The sequence below is a fragment of the Corvus cornix genome, chromosome 1 (genome assembly GCF_000738735.6).
Source record: "Corvus cornix cornix isolate S_Up_H32 chromosome 1, ASM73873v5, whole genome shotgun sequence".
Lineage (NCBI taxonomy): Eukaryota > Metazoa > Chordata > Aves > Passeriformes > Corvidae > Corvus > Corvus cornix.
The window spans coordinates 108215432-108228900 of record NC_046332.1 but is presented as its reverse complement, the minus strand read 5'-3'; the positions used below and the strand labels follow the sequence as shown (position 1 = coordinate 108228900).

Here is a 13469-nt window from a genome sequence, read left to right as displayed (position 1 = left end):
AGAGAAATTTTTAGCATCCTTCCCTTTGTGTTTCACATCCCACTTGTGCTCCAAGTATCTTGGATTGATGCTGAACTCTTTGGTGTTGTGAGCTGGGGTGGTTGGAAATCAAGCACTGCTCTTCAGAGCTAAGTAATGTTTCACAGGATACCGTTTTTTATTATTCCAGTCAGTGTGTATGGTGGCTTCCACATGAGCTTTTTCTGACACTGTAGGCGTAAAAAAAGGTCAAATATAGCAGTGCTTGAAATTTAACATGCTAAACCTGTTTACATCTACTTTCCTCCATCTGTTAGAATCTCCTACTACTCTGAAAACAGATTCTTCAGTATAAAGTTAGCTTCTACTTCTCAAGGATGTATCAATTTAAATTTTGATATTAACTGTACCTACCATTAGTAATTACAATGTTTCAAACCAAATCTGATTAGAAAGAGTACTGATTACGAAGACAAATCTTTCTTTTGCTGAGTTGTATTTTTAATTACAATTTTGGATTATATAGCTGTAGAAAAGTATATGTAGACTAAATTCTGTTGTCTAACCACTTGTTTGATTATCCCTGTCATGTGTTGGGAATTAGAATGCAATCCACAACTGCATGGGAAAGTTCAAAATTTGGCCATGGTCAGCAGGGTTAGGGTGTAGAGAATGAATGTTCAAGGAATGGAAATCAGTGGAGTAAAGCAGTTAAGGCTTTAAAAAGTAAACCCAGGTAAGAACTGAAACTATGAATGATCCTTGGATTTGTGAACAGCCTGTTTTGAACAGCCTGTTTGTGAACTCCTGCTTCTCAGGAGTTTCAAGGTCCCTTGGCAGTGTTTTTTTTGTTTTTCTGTTTGTCTGGGCTTTTTTTGTTTTGTTTGGGTTCTTTTTTTTTTTTTTTTTTTTGGGGGGGGGCGGGGGTTGGGTTTTTTCATTTGTATGTTTTAATCCTGGTTTGGATCAAATACTATTTTTCTAGGAAACTTTTTTCAATATGCAATATATAGCAAAGTACATTGAAACTTTAAAGAAAAGCTGTTTGACATGTAATTACATGATATAGGTGTTAGCATTGGTGCAGTTTTAAGGCTATTCCTGTAAGACAACTGTTAGCTTTTTGATTCATGTCACCACCTGAAGCCTGCTGTGAGGTTTGGAGTTGCCCCACCTGCCATATTATGTTGCTTTGCAAAGTGCAGTGTGTGCATTCCACTATGTAAGCTCTGCCAGTAGTTTTTATGGTAACAACATCATGGAATTATAGGAGCCCTTACCCATTTTCAGCTCTTTATGATGCTCTCCTCATGATTTTTCTTCTAAGTTTGTTGGATTCCTTTTTTGTGACTGTTTTGGTTTGGGGTTTTTTATGTAAGAATGTGTGTTCTTCCTTCTGTTACTTTGTTTAACAGATTCTAAAAGGAGATCTAGAAATGAAAAGGCAAATGATGAGTAAGCTGAAGTTGCTCAGCCAAGATCTCCTCGTAGCTGTGAAAAATAAAGCAGTGGCTCAAAAGCTGGAAAGTCGTCTTGAAAATTTTGCCGAGCGCTGGGAAAGCCTTGTGCAGAAGGTGGAGAGCAATTCTAAGCAGGTTTGTAAAAACCGGTTTTATCAGTTTGTGACAATCAGATCCTTTGACAGTCAAATGCTTGAAGTAGTTTTGGTGCTGTTTGTCATCTTGTTTTAGTTTTTTCCCCTGCATGATTGCTTAAGACATATTTTATTTTTAGGACAGCATAATACAAATGTAATATAACTTTCCAGAATTTTATTTCTCTCTTTAGTTTTTAATCTCTCTTTATAGTGTTGATTACTTTCTTGGGTTGTTAACTATGTTTTTAGGGATGATACAAACCATAATGAAAATACCTTTCCAGTTAATTTATTTTTAACCTATAATAACACGCTTTTTTATAGCTGTCTCTTTGAAATAGCACATAGTCTTAAATTAGTGCCAGAACTGTCTGCTAGTTTAAGTGAAATTATTTTTTTTCAACAGTGAAAGTTTATAATTGATTGCTATTTTACTTCTGCATATCATATGCTGATTTACAGATTAAAAAGAGAGGGTACAAAAAAAAGAAATTTCTTGGAAAAGTAAAGAAATCAATCTATACCTGTAACCAAAGTGACAATGAAAAAATATAACCTGCTATTATTTTTGAACACTTTCTCTTAACTATAATACATTTAGAAAAGAAATTGAGGTTTTAAGCCAGGTAAAAATAATCAGCTCTCTGGTGTAGTACCTAAACCCATATACAATTATTTTGCCTAGACATCTTGCTAGCACCTCTTTCTTACTGTATTTAAACCCAAATGGGCTCCCTTTTTTCCATTCCATTATCTCACTAATATTGGGTTATTTTTGTGCTCTCGTTGTATGACTGATAAAATGGAAATGGATATTAAAGCTTTTTAATTAGGCAGCACAGAGCAGACTGTTACAGCAGGTACTTCTGTCCTGTCCATACAGGTCTCTCACAGTTCTGGTCAGTTTGATTCAATTCCCTTGAGCATGCTGCCCTTTTTTGTTGCTCTATACAAACACTTCATCCAAATTTTGTTTGGGTAATTAAAGAAAAGCTGCTGTAATTAAAGAAATACTTCATGTGGTGATCTGAATACCTCTCAATAACCTTGGTTTCAACTCATACCTTAATATTTTAGTTTTCTCTGTGATAGTTAGAAAAACCAGCTGATGATGGAAAAAATCAGTGTGGGAGAATAGAAGGAAAGAGAATGGGGCAAGGGCACAATTTCACTTAGTAAGAGAAAGCAAAACCAGATTGTGTTCACAGCATTTAGGAGTTGAAAATAAGATTTAGTTATAACATATTTACTGTGGAAAACCTCCTGTTTCAAAGCAGAGGAAAATTCCAGGGATTCATTTTTGGATTTGGGATGGCTAGGATCACATGATTTGAGGAAGTCAGTAAGTCACTCCAGATTGTTCAAGAGCTGTTTAGATTGGTGATCACTCCTATAAGCAGGTACTAGTTTTGAAAATGGAACTTAAGTTACAGAAAATGAAGTGAGCAGTCCTGAGAGTTTAAACATAGATCAGCACGCCTGGGAGATGCTTTGGATTCCAAAACCAGTGTAGCTGTCCTGTCGTAGCAGACCACTTCACTTGAAAAGGTTTTCCTCCAAGCTGCTCTGCTTTGGACAGCGGTGATTTTCTGTCATGGGGATATTGCTTCACCTTCTGGAAACATTGCACAGTCAGTGCTGACTGTAGTAGGACCTGTTTCTAAGGCACTGATACACTGTTCAGACATATCTTCTGTGAAATACTGGTGGTGTACTTGTCAACGTGTGTTTCTCTCTAGGCAGGCAGACAATATTAGTACAGTTTTTACAAATATTCATTACAGAGCTCATTTATGTGTTTACACTGCAAGGAAAAAATGCTTTTACAAGATCTCATTATGCTCTCTACTCATGAGCTGGGGAGGAGGAGACTTTGAAGAGGGTGAAAAATAGGATATTTTTCACTAAAATCTATCAGAAAATGCACATTTTATTCATCAAGCTTAGGTATTGCCTTCAAAATTAACTTTACGTGATTTAGTGGTGGACTTGGCAGAGCTAGGTCAATACTTAAACTCAATGATCTTAAATGTCTTTTCCAATCTAAAGGATTCTATGATTAATAATTTTCATAATACCTTCATAATTACATTTTTGTCCTTAGTTATTTCCCCTTTTCTCTTAATAATGTGTCGCTTAATGATTAACTTGTTAACAAAATAAGAAATTAAATGGAAGAGACGTCTCCTCAGGCTCAGTTCAAAGATGATTCTCCAACTAGACATACAAAGTAGTTATAAATCCCAAAGGAAAAGTGCAGAAGGAGAATGTGAGTCCTCCCACATTTGGCTGAATTAATTGCTCTTGAATTCAAGCATCTAATCAGAACACATGGCTGAAGCTTCTGCTACAAATGACTGGAAGGCAAGGGTGTGAGAGAGAAATACCTCTAAAAAAGCAGTTTGTCCTTATCATGAAAATGTCAGCTTTCCTTCACTGACCACACAGTGGAATCAAGGACAAGGACAGCTTGCTTAGGCTAGATGCGTAGCTTCCAGAAACTCTAAACCCAGCTTTGCTGAGTTCATTATGCTCCTCTAAATTGTACTGAAAATCTTTCCAAACTAAAGAAAACACCATTCCTCATCTGAACTTCCCCACTCACAGAGATAAATTTCATCAAAGAGCAGATGACAGCTCCAAAAGTGAGTGTAAAAGAAAATTATGAGTTTATCAGGACAGAGGGCACTTCCAATGACAGTAATAAATGTTGGCATTAAAGGAAGGCTGCTGTATAAATGAGAAATAAAATGACATAAAACTACTGAAGTGCTGTACACACGTTGTACATATGTTTGCCTATAGATGATGAAAAAGATTTGAATTTTTCTACTCTGAAAAGAGATGAGTTTTAACATGTTTCTAAGATGGGCTTGATGTGATACTGCAGGCAAGCATTGTATTTTGAAAGCCTTTTAATGTGCAGCCTTGTGAGTCACCTTAGCACTTTCCATATGATTTTCTAGTGGGTTAAAGCCCTAGTCTATATTGCCCCTTCTCAGAATCACATTTGCTGTTCAGGGACTGAGAGGGATGAAGAAAATATACATTTATTATTTGGACCATCTTTGAATAATACATGAAGCACACCATTTTGGTGATTAAAAAGATGTTTGGGTGGGGATATTTTTTGGTTGGTTGGTTTTGGTTTTTTTCTTTTTCCTTTTTTTTTTTCCTTCATTTTCTTTTTTTCCCCAGATAAGCCAATAAAAGTTACTTCTTTTTTGTAATTCCTAATATTTTTGATTGTCCTATACACACTAAATTGTATGCAGTTTAAATGTGAACCAGCCTTCTCTTGCAGAGTAAGACTGCAATCTACCTTTCAGTCTTACCCTGTCTCTAGTTAGAATAATTATGAACTTCAAATTCACATCTCCATTCTCCTTTTGAAGCAGATAGTATTTAACCTCCACTCCTGTTGATTCAGCATGAAAAACAGTTTTTTACTATTTTGACATAGAAATCATTACCCTTCACAGCATCATGACATGACTGCTCTGAGCAGTAACTGCACTACCAGCTCTGGAAGTGCAGTTCCCCATCTCCAGCTGAAGCTGCTACTCCTGTGTAATTGGTATTATGCTGCAGATGATTCCTACAGTGCCCTAGCTGTGGTTTATTCTGTGTTTCACCTTCTTCGCTGAAAACTCTGCCCTAATATTGATTAGCAAATGAAAACATGGCAGGATATGACTCTGGGTGTCTGAAACATCATCCTGTCATTGATTTTTGGATAAAACAGAGTGTAATAAGAATTTATGAGAAGAGGAAAGAGAGACAGAGAGACTGTACCCAAACTTATAGAATAGGCAAGAAATTCTTTTTTTTCTTATGTTTAGTCAGCTCAGGGAAAGATGACATCAGGTTCTATCCTCAAATTTCATAGAACCCTAGACATCAGAAGCTTTAACTTGCTTTTCTTTCTGCCCTATAATTAATTAAAATAAAATGGAAAAGTATGCTGTATAGAGTTTCAATAAAAATATGGAAATGCTGACTTGATATTGTCATGATTTCTGTAGGAAAAAAAGTTAAAATCAATACATTTGTTGAGAGAATTAAAACAAGAGTGTTACTACATAAAATTCTAGTGATTAAAAAGTCAACTGGGTGTTTTTCTCTTCCAGAGAACTTTGTAGTTCATATGTTAGCTAAATCCCTGCAGGTCACAAGCGGTTTGTTCAATTGACATAATTAATCCATATATTTTTTAAAAAACCTGTTCTGTATCTAAATTTTATAATCTTCTGAGTAGTCCAGAGTCTGCTCTAAAATCTAGACTACTGCCTCTTTTTAGAGGTGTAAGAACAGCATTGGGTTAACTGCTTTAAATAAGAAATACTGACAATTTACAGTGGTAAAGCACTTCCCAACTCATCACTTCCACTGGCAGCCTGGCCAAAGAACAGGAAGACTTTTGCATAGAAGACAATGTGAAGAATTCAGAAAAGGAATTTGTTGGGTTTTTTTTCAGGTTTCTTAGCTTTACTGATGTTGCCTGCTGGGAAGAGGCTTCTTGCTAACAGTATTTCCCTTTCCTTGTCATTCTATTATTTTTTTCAATGCAAGAAAGCATTGCGGGAAAGGTGTTAGACCTGTTTACCTCTTCCTTGTTTATAGAAGCACTTATGTCTCAATAACTAAGCAGACTCAATTCTCTTACTGAGTTTCTGATAAAAGAAGTAATAGATAATTTATGTATGTGTTTATAGTTTAATGGACTTTTAGATACTGGAATTTCCATTATTGAATTGGAAACTCTAATTCTTGCATATTAGCAAAAGCAAAGAAGCAGGGCTCTTCAGGTGCACAACTTTTTCTACTCCTGGTATAAATTCTTTCTTTTATTTTCCGTTTCATTGCTCTTAAACTGTGAGTTGGTCATTGGAGCTGTAACTAGAGCATTTTGACAAATGAGCCATCATCTGAGAGAATCAGAAAAAGAAGTGACCTATTTCTCACGAGTTAAGGGATTTAAGAACAGCTGCCCACATCTGAACTGGAAGTTTCTAGTTTGGTTTTATATGGAAAAAAGTATAAATTGGCAGTACATGCACAAGCAGTGTACAAACAAGTATGAGCAAAAATATTTCTCATCATTCTTTTTTTAATTCAGCTGAGCTATACAAAGGGGTTTTTTCATGTTACTGGGGCAAAGCTAAATGCATTAGATTGGTAGTGTTACATGCCATGGGTATTAGTAACCCCTTAATATTTTTTTTTAATTTGGAATAAAACTGATGCAAATTAATTTGCCTTCTAGTGTGTATGTTCTAATCTAAGATTTCCAGCCAGAAAGTTGACTGCCCTTTCATGCAAGTAGGTTATGGTGAATTACATTCGATTTGAAATTTTTTATAAATGGTAAGACTAATGATTGGTAATTTAGTGCTATTTTCATGCCTTCATCACCTCTCAAGGAGCAAATTTTCAGACTGGGGACAGTCTGAAATTATTATTTAGTCATAGTAAAATTGTAGGTATTTGCTATCATTCAATTCCATTTTAAAATTCCATTGATTTCTTTTCTTCATTCAGCATGGATTACAGGGAGCTGAGAGTTCATTAGAATCCTTTCTGATTTTGATATTGGCTTTTGCAGATATCTTATTCACACACCATGAGTCAGATAAAACAATCTGGCTTGAGTTGCATGTAAGGTTTTTTTCTGAAGGTCAGCCTATGATCAGATGGGAGCAGTTTTTCTATTATTTTCATTATTTTGTATTGCTCCTCCAAACAATCTTTACTGAAGTCTTTCAAACGATGTGTGACCTCTGTTTTTGTACTTCTCACAGATTTCGCAGGCTGTCACTACCACTCAGACATCACTAACACAGACAACTGTAATGGAAACTGTAACTATGGTGACCACAAGAGAACAAATCCTGGTTAAGCACGGTAAAGAGGAACTCCCACCACCTCCACCCCACAAAAAAAGGCAACTCCTTGTGGATTCAGAAATTAGGAAGAGGTGAGAATCATCAAGAGACAGAGAGAGAATACTGACAGAGTCTGGATGAAAATGCAAAAATAGTCATTTGACTGCAATATTTTTCTGTATGCTATTTTGAGCTTAAAATTGTATTTCTGTTCTCTGTTAGGGTACCAGCTGATAATTCTCTTTCTTTATTCAGTATGAGTTATGGATTATATTGTGCTTCTATTCCACCTATTTAGCAGTATAGAATGTTAATGATTACATCAATACCATTGCATAGTAATTATAGTCAGTTGAAGTCCTTATGTATGGCGTTGTGGGGATCCCACTCGGCTATGGTCTTGAAACATGATGGGCAAGAAGCATTCCATTAATTCTAAGACTTTTGTATTCTTTAAGAAGCATTTTATAGTAGTTAAAATACTAATAATGCAGATATTACCTGGTTTCTAAAGTTCATTGTATTCTTCTGGGCTTATGGGTCAGGAGTAAAAATAGCAGCTCTGCAGAGGCACTTAATATTTGGTGAAACATTCATTATTACTTTCAGATTTTTTTTCCTGTGTAACTCAAGTACAAGTGACAAGGGATTTTAGACTAATGCCGAACACTAGTTAAAGTCAGGAGAAAAATTTCTGATGTGTTTAAGGAGAATTGCCTCAAGCACTAAGTTTCTAAATGAGGTGCTAAGAAGGTAGAATTCAAACATTCATTGTAACATTTGTTTTGGAAATGTGTTTTGATATTCAGATGAACATGAATTCCAAGGTAATAGATTCAAGGACTGAAAGGGACATGAAACTGCATTCGGTGTCTCATTTCTATAGACAATATCCTCGTTTAGTTCAATGTGTTTACCAGGACAACTATTTTCTTATAAAATAGTGTTTTGCTTACTAAGAAGAATGAAATATAGCAAGAATAGGAGAAACCTGACTTCTTTTTAATTGAAGCTGTATGTTACTGAAAAAATAGATACTTTTTATACATAGGCATTGTACTTGTGTTTAACCATTCTAAAAGTAAGGTTTCTAGCTCAGCATCATTATTTAGGAATGATTTAAGAAGAGTGATTCTCCCCCTTTTTGTTAAATTGGATAGCTATTTCTATGGAAATTGCTTAGTCTAAATAAGATGTTAAGCTAAATTTGAATGAATTGAATCTATCTCCAAAGTCCTCATTTGGAATCTGTTTTTTCCCTTGTCCTAGGTTACCATTAAATCATAGTGAGAGTTATATTTTGCTGTTATATTCCCAAGCACTCAAAATAATGCACAGAAATGAGTATCTGTTGCAGACTTTTAAGTCCTGAATTTGTTGAAGGAATTTTTAGATGGCATAGTTATTACTTATCAGGAATTATAAGCCTTAGCACTCCTGTAAATGTTTCAGTATTAATTGCAAAGATGAGAAACGGGATGAAGGCCCTGTTGGCTTATATACCACAGTAAACCTTTATTGCAGCATGGTCCCTGTCATGAAAATAGTGATGTGCTTTATTTTGAAATTGAAAAATTAAGAATCCTTGTTGTTTTCAAGTATTTAAATAATTGATATTTTAAAACTTTTCACTTTTTTCTTTCCAAACTGAATGTTTTAGGAATGATCTTACTTCATAAGGATGTAAAGTATAAGGCCACTGCTATAAAGGAAAGCATTATCTTAATTAAAGCTAAATTAAGGAGGATGATTTTTTTAGAACCTACTCTTTTAATTCTTCAAGAAAATTGTTGCTATATGTATCATTATAAAACTGGAGGCCAATTGGCAGTAGAAGTTCCTTTCCCAGCTACTATATATTTGCTGTTAGCATATATTTTCCTTCTTGTTCATATTCTTTTAATTTGCCTTAATACTGAAAGTAAACTTGGCAGGGTACAGCAAAATACAGACTTCATAGTCATCAGGCAATGAAACTGCCTGAGGGCAGGAGTTAGCTGGATTATGGGAATTGGTTTTGTTCCAAACTACCTTGGTTTGTAGAAACTGATAATTATGTGTTGCTAGAGTGTTTTAGCTGATGTCTGTCTAAAGCACTACAACTAACAAGTTTATATATAAATCTGACTGATCCTTTTACAGAAAATAGGATATATTATCAACTTTGAGACTAGGATTGCTTGTAGATATATAACTGGTAGATCTGCTACCAAATTTACAGTGTGTTAATGATTTTTTTTTACCATGCATACTAGGTTTCAAGGGTTTTTGATTTGTTTTAATGCTATCTAAAATATGTGCATTCACTATATAATTTCTGTTTAACTTTGAGATAAGAGTCAAGATAGAACAATCTTTAGTTCTGAGTCTTTGCCTGGGATTACTTTACATAATTGAATAAGTTGTGGTTTCTTTTAGATGTGTAAAATCAGAGTCCTTTTCATTTCTGCACAGGTTAGACTTTTATTTGGATCTGCTGGGAGAGAAATCTGACTTTTACAAGGAAAAATTGAGTTAATTGTTTGATACACTTGAATATGCTCCAACTATTGTGTTGTGTGCTGAAATTACTAGATTTGCTTTAACAATGCAATTGCACCAGCACATGAGAACTAGTCCAGGGTGACTGTTATACCTATGAGTGGATCTACATTATGGTAATGTCCAAAGTAAATGTTGGAAATGTCCACAGCTGTGCAGCAGGATGAATTATGGTTGTATTATCTGAAGGCAGTTTTTCTCCATTCAGATAATTTTTTGGCATTTCTAACTGAACAGAGAAAAAAACAAAAAAAAAACAAACCCCACAATTTATGTACCTTTAGTCTGCAGAAAGTCCAAGCGGATGTTCCACAGTGGGAGGACCAGTCAATAAATAGCTTCAGAAAAACACTTTGACAGTAAACTTTGGGGAAGAAGTTTCATCTTAGAACAACAATTTTTGTGCCTGTTTTTAATTAATATGTAAAAATGTAGTCCTGAAAACAAGCACATTTAATAGTATGTTGCTGTCTTTCTCAAAGAAAAGAAAATATAAATTTATACTAAATATAAGCGTAATAATGGAAGAAGAAAGCTTATCTTAAAATTTGGGTGCTCAGTTAAAATATCTTTGTTCATTGGTGACTAGACACCTTTTTGATCAATGCTTTTTTCTGATGTGAGAAGAAGCATTATATTTGAAAAAACAGCCAGTCATTTATTTTCTGGGTGCACTGTTGGCCACAAGATCTTTCAGGGTTTTTTGTTTGTATTCAGTTGTAGCTGCACCCCAGGATAAACAAAGCCCACAGTGATGCATGCCTTTTGATTTTTTTAAGTAAACTAAAAGAATGGGGGTTCTCAACCTACCTCTCCTACATTGTTCTATATTGCGTGTGTTTACAGCCAAAATTTTCCCTGAGCCCTTAATAGCTAATAGTTTATGGTTATGTGCTCTTTAGTTTTGGTTTGATAAAAAAACCCCTAGCAATTACTGAAGCTTCCAAAGGTAAATAACCAGACTGTGTTGGCTGCTTTCTGCAGCCACAGCACAACACACTGCATGCTGTTCCTTGGTATTTTGGGGCTGGAAGGGAAAGACACATTGGGGGTTGAGGCCTTTTTGAGGTGGTGAATAATGCTCCCAGGTTTTGCCAGCTTCTTTCATCTCTTCTCAGGTTTTTGGCAGCATTGTTTCTTTAAAGGAGTATACTTGAAATAAATGCATCAGGCTTCATTGCCACATGCTTGGAAAGATTTGTGCTCCAGATTTGCTTTGCTGTGAACTAAATGTTTTAGAGATACTAGAAACCTCTTTAAGGAGGGAAGAGTATTTTGGCTACTCAGTGAATATTGTGTTAGTGTACTGTGTAAGAGTACAGCCTCCAGTTACTAAGCCGAGGAGAAAAAAATGGATGGCTAAGAGTGAAGCATCAAACTTTCTAGAATGTGTTTTACTTTTATATTTCCAAGTGTTTTGTCAGGATTGAAAGTATAAAAATCTCTGTTTAAACTGAAGAAATTGAGAAGAAGCAATTTGATTTGTAGACCAGTAACATCTGCAGGACTGAATGTCACATTTCCATTGCTCTTATTCACTCTGACATGGATGCATGGGAAGGAAGCTGTTGATTTTTTCTTGCCTCTTAAAGCAAGTTTTTGCCATAAGTGATGGAAAGCAGAGATAAGAATCAGATTTGATTTTTTTTTTTAATTTCTTCCCCCTCCATTCTCCCCCCAAAAATCTAAAACTGCTTCAGAAGTAATGTTTCAAAATGTCAGAATAATTCAGGTGAGTTAAGTTCTGTTACTAGTCAAAGAAAAGCTCCTTTTCCCAAAGGAATAAATTTGAAACTGAGAAAGATAAAATACTTGGAGCTGTATAATAAGATCTTGAGAAGTATGTATTAAGCATTAGGGCTAGAGATAAATGCAACACAGCTGAGGTTATAGTATTAAAAAAAACCTTGTAGATGGGAGGAAGGGATGCAAGGTAACATTTGTTTTCATGGTATTTACATATTCTGGGAAAAACAGGTCAGTTGCATATCACAGAAAAATCTGAAAATTGCTCTGGTCATGCTAAGTTTTTAAATAGCAGACAGGTAAGAGTTGGTTAATATTTAATTTAAACATATTTTTAATATTAATGTGCTTCAATAATGTCCAAAGATACCTTTCTTTGTAATTTGGTAAATAGCTTTTTACATGCTTCTTAATGTTTCCAGGGAAGGTCTACTTGCCATAACATTATTATTGGTATAATGTTAATCTGAAGATTTGAAAGAGACTTGATGCCCTTTGAAGAGCAAGGTGTGTTAAAAAGAGTATAGTTGCTCCATCTAGTGTTTTTTTCATTTAACAGCTGTTAAATGAACTTTTTGAAAAGAGAGAAGACCTCACTTTTTTGAAAATTATTTTATTTGGGATTCCAATGGTTCCTTATTTAGAAAAGTTTGGATTTTTGTAGGAAAAAATGTATCAAAGGAAAAATTATAATGACTTTATAATGTTGTTTTTGGTAGCTATTGTTTCAGATATCCCCTTTCTGTGCAATTAATTATATTAGTCAGGACTAGATTGTGATTGTTTAGCACTTCTGCAGCCCTCCCTTGGGTTAACTGTTATTCTCTTCCAGAAATGCAGCTTTTGCTCTGGTATTGTTATCTAATGATAGGTAACAAACCCAAAAAGAAGATGTCTTCAATTTTCCTGGTGCTTTTTGATATCAGTATGTCTGTAGCCAATTCCAGAGGAAAGGAAAAGGTGACTGAGACACAACAGAATAGTTTTCTGTTTCTTACAGGGGAAATAACTAATCAACATTTTCACTTGGAGTGTAAGAAGTATGGGTATGATGAGGTCTGTAAACATGGACACTTTTTAATGCTTATTAGTTTTAACCCTTTATACTTTTTGTGAGGTGAGCAATGGATTAGTGACAAATAACCAGAGAATTTATATTCTTCTCATTTAGCTCCTGAAATTACCTGCAATATTATAGGAGTGGTGCTGTCAGCACTTGCTGCAGGCCATGATGACTGGGTTTAAAAGTACTCTATACCTAATGGTACTAGTGAAGTTTCTGTTGGAGATACACACTTGGGATTGATTTAGTATTTCTTTTCATGCCATGGTGTGCATTACAGAAATGAACAGGTCATAATGTGGAGGAGGCTAAACTGAATAGTATCACAAGTGTACAGGGAGGGTCAAAATGTCATTCCAAAAGGAAATAAAATTATTTGACAACTAAACTAAAAAAGTAGGAAGGTAAAAGTAGTTGCTTGGATAAATCGGCTGTTCAATTAGAAGATGAGACCAAGTCTATTTATCAATTAATGGCTCATCAACTACAAATACAGAGGAGGAAGACAGACAGCAGGGAATTAGATCAGAATAATTCTTCCAATGGGCACCCTGTACTGTAAAGTTGTTCTTTGATACCTTCTAGGCAGTGAAGAGCTGCAAGCTGAGAAAGACCTCTGGTGAGCTGGGGATTTCAGTCCAGACATGGAAACAAAATA

At 35.0% G+C, this 13469-nt stretch overlaps 1 protein-coding gene across 8 annotated transcripts in view; it reads left to right on the top strand.

Moving 5' to 3' along the window:
* DMD (dystrophin) overlaps positions 1 to 13469 on the top strand; it is a 1178400-nt gene that overhangs the window by 474693 nt on the left and 690238 nt on the right. For all 8 annotated transcript variants that reach the window (XM_010394528.4, XM_019282745.3, XM_039551931.1 and 5 more), the window contains 2 exons: positions 1395 to 1574; positions 7378 to 7553. In XM_010394528.4, the coding sequence (XP_010392830.2) occupies positions 1395 to 1574; positions 7378 to 7553 (356 nt within the window). The remainder of the gene's footprint in view (positions 1 to 1394; positions 1575 to 7377; positions 7554 to 13469) is intronic.